This window comes from Chlorella variabilis (assembly GCF_000147415.1).
Source record: "Chlorella variabilis unplaced genomic scaffold CHLNCscaffold_1, whole genome shotgun sequence".
NCBI lineage: Eukaryota > Viridiplantae > Chlorophyta > Trebouxiophyceae > Chlorellales > Chlorellaceae > Chlorella > Chlorella variabilis.
The window spans coordinates 1053643-1061029 of NW_005435087.1; the positions used below are offsets into that span (position 1 = coordinate 1053643).

The following is a 7387-nucleotide window of genomic DNA, read 5'->3' on the forward strand; positions in this document are numbered from 1 at the left end:
AAACCTCGCCTGTGGGCTTGAGCCGGATGCGGGTGCGCCCTGCATGCCACGCGCAACGCACGCTAAGCAGGCAGGCAGGCAGACGGGTGCTGCTGCTCCTGGTGCCGGCCGGCGGCGTGCTCGCGTGGCCCCCCGCTGCTGCCGCCACCCGCGCACCTACCCTCCGCCCGCTGCGCATCCGCGACGCTGCTGCCTGGCGCCGGCAGCGCTCTGCTTGCATCATCCCCCCCATCCCACACCCCACCCCATACCAGCCCACACCACACCTCCACCCCGCCCACCGATGGGGTACACCTCCACGCTGTTGCCCAGAAACTTCGTCTTGGGAGCCGACACAATGTCATAGGTCCACAGCTCCGTCTCGCCGTGACCCGCGCCCACGGGCGGGTGGTGGCTGACCTGCGGCGGAGCGGAGCGGAGGGCGGGCAGGCAGGCACGGGGCGGCGGCGTGGCGGCGGCGCGGCCGTCGGTCCAGGCCGCTGCCCCGACGACGCTACACCGGCTGCCCTGCCGAGGCGTGCCCGCACGCTGTATCGCGCAACACATGCATACACGCAGGCCGCAGCATGCACCACACACATGCAGGCCGCAGCATACACAGACATGCAGGGCGCCACCGCCACCACCACCACCACCACCACACACGCCACACGCCCGCTTCCCACCTGCTCCGCTATGTACTTCATGCCCCTGTCGGGCTTGCCATACTCAAACGTCTCCCCCAGGATGGGGTTGAAGGGCTTCCAGGGGCGCTCGATGGTGCCAAAGGGTCCCATCGTGAAACCCACCACCCACGCCAGCCTGCACGCCCAGGCAGGGGCGGGCGGTCGGGCCGTGCACGCCACCGCGGCACCGAAACACGAACACCGACACTTTTAGCCCCGGTTTGGCTCCAGTCCCACGCCAGGATGCAACGTGTGCAGCCAGGCGGCCAGCCAGGCTTCCTGCCTGCCCCCCTCACCGCTCGTAAGGGTCCTCGGTCACTGCCGCCTTATCCAGCAGGTCTGTGTACTCCATCAGCTCACCCATGCACTGCAGCAGGAGGAGGGGCACACCAGCAAGAAGGGAGCGGCGGGGACGCAGGCGGGAATGAGGCGGGGAGGCAGACACGCGCGGCGCCGGAGGTGCGTGCTGCTGTTGCTCCGCGGGTGATGGTGCCCCGCAGCGGGCCCGCAACCGGGCGGGCAGCACCCGCGCACCCACCTGCAGCATGGTGAAGGGCTGCATGATCCAGACGGGCAGGATGACCAGGGAGGTGATGTCCTTGCCCAGATAGTCGCGGTAGCTGCTGAAGGCCTTGGCACGCTCCTGCCGGGGGGGGCAACGGCGGCGACACGCGGATCCGCAGATCGGTTGCCATCGCCGCCAAATTGCTGTCGTGGCTAGCCCTGCGTCCCTGCCCCCTCTGGCCAATTGGAAATGCCGCGCTTCTGCCTATGGCCGTAAAACATGCTGGCCTCATCCCACAACACAGCACACAGGAGCGAGGCAAGGCAGAAGGGCGGCGGCTGGGCGGCGGGCGGCGGCGGCCGCACCTCGCTGATAGCAGCCTCCTTGCCCGATGTGGCCTCGCCGGCCGTGGGGTCGACAACGTCCAGATCATCATACCCCATCACGCTGCAGCAGGGGCGGGCAGACAGGGCGGTGGGCATGCCGGCTCACCCAATTGGCAGGCAGGCGCACAGGGGCGCTGCTGCCTGGGAGTAAATCGATGCACACGGGCGGTTGGGATGGCGCTCCCCACCTGCCGCTCCCTGCACAGGTTCAACTGCAGCCACCCTATCAAATTCTGGCTCCCGTGCAGCAGAGCAGCCCACCTGTTGACCGTGTTGGCCGCAGCATTGTAAATGGATTGGCCCAGGCTCCAGGCGCCCGACAGCCAGCCCCCATCCTCGCCGTTCTGCTGCTGCTCAGCCATGCTTTCAGCGCACCGGCAGGTGCAGCAGAGCACAAATGAGCGCGTGCCAAAGGAGAGCTGGCCAGGCGCCCAGCGTGTCGATACACATCCTGTGGCGCAGGCTGATGTCACCGCCCGCTGCGCTGCGGTGTGCCCGCTGCTTTGCCCAGAGCTGGCGCAACAGCAGCCAGTTTGTAAGCCACATCAACTCTGATTTACAGGATTATCTTAAAGCACCATGGGGGATGGCCAGCCCGGCGACAGCAGATGCCGCCCCAAATCGCCCGTGGGGCTCGCAAGCAGAGAGCCGCTGCCGCCGCTGCCGCCGCTGTGGCTGCCACCGCTGGCGCTGCCGCCGGCCTGCAGCAGCGCTATCTGGCTGCGCAGCTCGCAGTTCTCTATGGTAGTGTCGCGCCAGCACCGCGTCACCTCTGCAGCACGGCAGCCGTCGGGGCGCGGTCAAACCAGCGGGCACACAGGCCAGGCATCCAGCCAGCTCTGAAGATTTGCTGCCCGGCAGTCCCTCTCAGCTCCGACACACCCAGCAGGCAGCTGGCTCAGGAGCATGCTGCCAATGCACCCTGGCCCCTCCCTCACCCGTCAGCGTGCCCAGCAGGCGGCTGTTGTCGGCTTGCAGCAGCTCCACGCTGGCAGTCAGCTCCGCCACCAGCGCCTGCGCCAGGGCAGGCAGGACGGATCGGGCGGGGCAGGTGTGAAGCCTTTCGCACCGGCGCAGGTGCCAGCACACCGCCAAGCAGGCGCCGATACACCCTGGCAGCAGCCAGCAGTGCCCAGGCTCATTGCCCGCGGCTCCCCCGCACCGTCTTGCGCTGGCGAATGCGCCGCGCGCAGTCCCTGTTGGCGATGCGCCGGCGCTCGCGCTTCTGGCTCTCTGGCGACATCATGCCCAGCTCAACCTCCTGCTCCCACTCCTCCAACGCGCCGCTGCCGCCGCCGCTGCCGCCCCAGCAGCTGCCGCCAGCTGGGGGCTCGCTGTCGCGGGAGGCGCGCCTGTCTGCCGCCCAGGCGTGCTCCCAAGCGCCGCGCGTCTGGCTGGCCCCACCCCAGCCCTGCGGCTCGAGCCTGGCTTCAGGGGAGTCGCCCTCTGAGCCCTCGTAGGCCGAGGAGGAGGCCTCCCGCACAACAAGCTTCTCCCTTGATGATCGCATGCCCTGAATGCCCTGATTTGAGGGACTGCCGGGCACTCCCTGTCCAGGGGTATACTTCAGCTCAAAAACGAGGGCACCAAACAGCTCAGCCGTCTCTGATGGCGTGTGGGATCAGGAAACAAGAGATCAAATGGTGCAGGCGTGTTAAGAACGCGAGCTCACTCGAACATGCTGGAGCCAGCAGGGCGCCGACAGAGCGGGACAGGTGCTGGCGTCGGCATTCGCGTTACAGCGTGGGTTCCAATGCACCCACCAAAAAATCACAGCCAGTGTTCGTCGAGTTGATACAGAGTGCAAGTGAGGGAGCTGAATCGTAAGAATCGCAAGAATAGGCGCACACAGGGAGAAAATTGCCTTCACAGCAGGATCACTCGGCCGCTCAGCTCGGCGGCCGGCCGCGCCGCCGCCCCTCGACAGACAGGCTCACAGCGTCAGGGTGAGCAGCAGGCGCTGCAGCGCTGCCGCCATCACCAGCGACAGGATGCAGGCCAGCAGCAGGAGCTGCGGGTGCGTCACGGAGGCGAGGCGGGTGCGCAGGGCGCCGTGGGGCGGCGACTCGCGGGCGTGGATTTCCTTGATGCTCTCCAGCTCCTCCGCCCATGACACAGACGACTGCCGGCGCAGCGGGTGGCTGCCCAGCCTGCTGCGGGAGGTGGGCAGGGAGTCGGCAGACTCGCTGCGCCGCAGGCTGCTCTTGCGCGGCGTCTGGCAGCGGCCGGGCGTCAGCCTGCGGGGGCGGCGATGGGGCAGGCAGGCAGGGTGAGCAGGCAGGCAGCAGGGAGGTGCACCAGGTGTGCGGCGGCGAAACAAGCCTGCCAGCGGCAGCAACACAGGACCTGCCAGGGGAAAGGCGGCAGCAAGGGCGGCTCCCCACCTGCCGGTCCGCTCAGGGAGCTCCACCAGGCCGCCAACCATCTTGGGGCGCCCGCTCTGCGGCGTGCGCGGCGTGCTGCCGCCGCTGCCGCCGCCACCCTCCCTGCCGGCCAGCATGCCGGCCAGCGGCAGGCGGTGCACCGGCTGGCGGCGCACCCGCCGCTGGCGCTGCTGCTGGCCGGCCTGGTCGGCGGCGGCGGCGCCCCACTGGCCCGGCAGCAGCCCGCCCAGCCAGCTGCCCAGCGCGCTGCCGCTGCTGGCGCTGCCTGGGGAGGCGGCCGGCGGCGTGGGCATGGCTGGCGGGGCCGACAGGGCAGAGGCCAGGGGCGGCAGGCTGATAGAGGATCCGGCGCTTTCCAGCCGCTGCAGCTGCAGCTGCGGCTGGCCCAGCCGGCCCGTGAGCCCGCCCGCGCCGTCGCGGCTGCCGCTGCCGGCCTGCGTCCCTGCCTGCAGCGCGTGCTGCTGCTGCCACTGCTCCAGCTCCCGCACCGCGTCGGCGGCCGCCTTGGCCCGCGCCGCCGACACCGGCTCGTCCCCGCAGCTGCTGTCGCGGCTGAGGGCGCCAGCCGGGGACTGCATGCCAGGAGACCAAGGCACGGCGTGGCTGGTGATGCCCTGGGCCGCCGAGGCGGCCGCCGATACCGGCGGCTGCCCTGCCGCGCGATCCCCTGCTGCTGCGGCGGCGGCGCCGGCGCCGGCCTGGCTGCCGACGGCTGCCGCCGGCGGCTGCCCCAGCCCCTGCACGGCCGCCGCCGCCTGCTGCGCCTGCTGCTGCGCCTGCTGCGCGGGTGTCTTGCAGACAAACGGCGAGGACGGCGTGGGGCGTGGCTGTCCCGCCTCCGGCCCCAGCGCCACCGCCCACTGCTGCTGCTGCTGCTGCTGTTGGCCCGCCTGCTGCTGCTGCTGCTGCTGGCGCGGCTTGGCCACCTCCCGAGGGGAATGTGGCGCCTTGAGGGTTGGGGGAGGCGTGGTGGGGATGTCGTCATCCCCCAGCTGCTGCCCCGACGCAGTGCCTGCTGTGCTGGTGCCGGCTTCAGCGCCCGCAGCCATGCCCGCGGTGGCCGCCGCCACCATAGCGGGCAGCAGGCTGGCGCTGGGGGTCTGCTGCGGCGACAGCAGCGCGGGCGTGGCGTCACCGCTGCTGGGGAAGGAGCAGTTGCTGATGCTGCGCTTCATGGAGCTGGGCTTGGCCACGGAGCGCCTGCAAGGAAGGAGGGGACCTGTCGGGGTGAGTGTCGGCATGTGCGTGGTGGGGTGGGGTTTGCGGGCTGGGCGGCAGCCATGGAGGGGCATGGACAGCAGCAGGGCGGGGCTGGGCAGGCAGCCTGCCAGCATAGGAGTCGGCGCGCCGGACGAAGGCGCCAGCACGAGGCGCGGGCAGCAGGCAGGGGAGCAGGCCGGCCCACCACCAGCGCCGCCAGTGCCGCACCTATTGGACAGGAAGGCCACTGTGACGGGCAGGCCCGGGTCGCTCATGCTGCTGAGCACCACCTTGCTGCGGGTGTTGGGGTGCAGCAGCGGCGTCACCGCGTGCAGCACCCAGCGCAGCAGCAGCGGCAGCTCCAGCAGGTGCAGGCGGAACAGGCGGTCCTGCGGCGCAGGGGGCAGGCGGGGGGGCAGCGCGCGCGGTGAGAGGCGGCGGGCAGGCCGCACTCTCCCGGCTGCCGGGGAGGAGCGGCACGCGCCGGTGCAACCGGGGGTGAGCACACGCGAGGATCCGCACCGGATCCGCACCACCCCTTGCCCTCCACCCACCCCCCTCCCACGCCACCCCTTCCCTCCCCCGCACAGCCAGCTGGCGCCTCTCACCGGATAGTGCTGGTTCAGGGTGACCGCCAGCTTCTTCAGCAGCCCCATGTGGCGCGTCAGGCCTATGCTGCTGCCGCCCCGGCAGTCCAGCACCACCACCATCTGGGGAGGGGAGGGGGAGGGAGGCGCAGGAGCGCTGTGAGGGTGCAGCAACCAACTACATGTATGCGGAAGGGCCGGGGGCGCCCAGGCTGCAGGCCCCGACCAGCCTGCGGCCCTCGCTGCACAGGCCCCACAGGGCAGGCCCCGACACACCAGCGGCCGAACAAGCTGGCCACCCAGCCCTGAACCTCCAGAGACAGAGACAAGCACGCCTGGCATGCCAGCGCACACCAGGCGCCGCCGCGCACCTGCTCCCCTGGCCCATTGGAGTTGCTGAGCTGGGTGGTGAGGCCGCGGTGCACCAGCGTGAGCAGGGCGGTGGCGAAGTCGTCGTACCGCTCGGGCTTGACCAGCTGCTGCGCGCGGCCCACGCGCGCCAGCAGGATGGGCCTCCCGCCTGCGGGCAGGGGCGCGGGAGGGGAGAGGGTGGCGGGGCGGGGATGCCGCACCCGGGCGTGCCGCAGCGAGCTCACGAGGGCAGCAGCAGCCGGCGAAGGGCGGCTGGGCGAGAGCCGGCGTGCAGGGAGCCACGGGACGCCGCGGCGGCGGGCCTGAGCCAGCGCAGCGCAGCGCAGCGCAGCGGCCGCCTGCTCCGCTCACTGGCGTCGTGCGCCTTCCAGGCCACCAGGCGCTCCCAGCGGCGCAGCTCCCGGTCGCTCATGAAGCGCTGGCGCCCCGCCCACTCCTGGGTGTGCACCACGCGGCTCACACCCGCCTCCACCGCCGCCGCGCGCTGCTCGGGGGTCTTGGCCTGCGGGTGGGGGGGCACCGAGGCGCGCACGTCTGTGTGGGGTGGTGCTGGTGGTGGTGGTGGTGAAGCAACGCAGGCGGTGGGGTGCCGTTCCGGCTGGCCAGGCGCGGTCCCGCCCCACACCGCGGCAGAGCCCCGGCCCGCGGCGGAGCCGCCGCCAGCAGGCAGCCTCACCGTGAGCAGGTTGCAGGCCTTGGCGAAGCGCAGCAGCTCGGCGTTGGTGGCATCGAAGCGATCGCCCGGCAGCTCCACCTCGTTCTCCTGCGGGGGGCGGGAGCAGAGGGTGCTGGTGGGGGCAGGCAGGGGGCCTACACAGGCGCAGGCAGCCTGCAGCGAGGGACGGCCTGCAGCAGGCGGCAGGGAGCCTCCACAACACCCAGGGCCCTGCGCCCCCCCCCCCCCCTAAAAAAAAAAAAAAACCCCCCCCCCCCCCCCATCGCAGCACAGACCGACCCGCTGCACGGGGCGCACCTGCAGCATGCGCCCCATCTCCTGCACCTCAACCCCATACACCGCCCCCCACTCCGCCCCCGTCTGGGGGTGCCCCGCCTCCATGGGGGCGCCCAGGTCGGCGCACGCGCGCAACGCCCCCACTGCGCCAGGGCCGAATGGAATGGAAGGGGGCGGCGGGCTTTGAACAAATGTGCGTAAGGGGGCTGCCCTTTCCCGGCTTCCGCAAAATGTTGGGAACGGCCCCGCTAACCCGCCCCCCCATGCATGCAACAAATCCCCGGCAGCAGCAACGGCGGCGGCAGCAGGGGGGAGGGACTTACGGTTGACTGACGA

General features: G+C 71.2%; 3 protein-coding genes across 3 annotated transcripts in view; all 3 read right to left on the bottom strand.

Annotated features, from left to right (window-relative positions):
* The window catches only part of CHLNCDRAFT_133152 (hypothetical protein), a gene marked incomplete at both ends in the record, with an annotated part of 3663 nt that extends 1745 nt beyond the window's left edge, over nt 1-1918 (bottom strand). Inside the window, 7 exons of the mRNA XM_005852035.1 lie at nt 5-39; nt 282-399; nt 666-801; nt 962-1032; nt 1204-1308; nt 1536-1617; nt 1818-1918. Coding sequence (XP_005852097.1) covers nt 5-39; nt 282-399; nt 666-801; nt 962-1032; nt 1204-1308; nt 1536-1617; nt 1818-1918 — 648 coding nt within the window. The remainder of the gene's footprint in view (nt 1-4; nt 40-281; nt 400-665; nt 802-961; nt 1033-1203; nt 1309-1535; nt 1618-1817) is intronic.
* A 207-nt stretch (nt 1919-2125) lies between these two features.
* Nucleotides 2126-3066, bottom strand: CHLNCDRAFT_133153 (hypothetical protein; the record flags this gene model as incomplete). The annotated part of the gene is made up of 3 exons (XM_005852036.1): nt 2126-2328; nt 2495-2570; nt 2719-3066. 3 exons carry the CDS (start codon nt 3064-3066, stop codon nt 2126-2128), a joined length of 627 nt encoding a protein of 208 aa, XP_005852098.1.
* Nucleotides 3067-3489: 423 nt separating this feature from the next.
* CHLNCDRAFT_133154 (hypothetical protein) overlaps nt 3490-7387 on the bottom strand; it is a gene marked incomplete at both ends in the record, with an annotated part of 5778 nt that continues 1880 nt past the window's right edge. The window contains 8 exons of the mRNA XM_005852037.1: nt 3490-3793; nt 3941-5140; nt 5369-5529; nt 5749-5850; nt 6099-6247; nt 6451-6601; nt 6776-6862; nt 7073-7150. Coding sequence (XP_005852099.1) covers nt 3490-3793; nt 3941-5140; nt 5369-5529; nt 5749-5850; nt 6099-6247; nt 6451-6601; nt 6776-6862; nt 7073-7150 — 2232 coding nt within the window. The remainder of the gene's footprint in view (nt 3794-3940; nt 5141-5368; nt 5530-5748; nt 5851-6098; nt 6248-6450; nt 6602-6775; nt 6863-7072; nt 7151-7387) is intronic.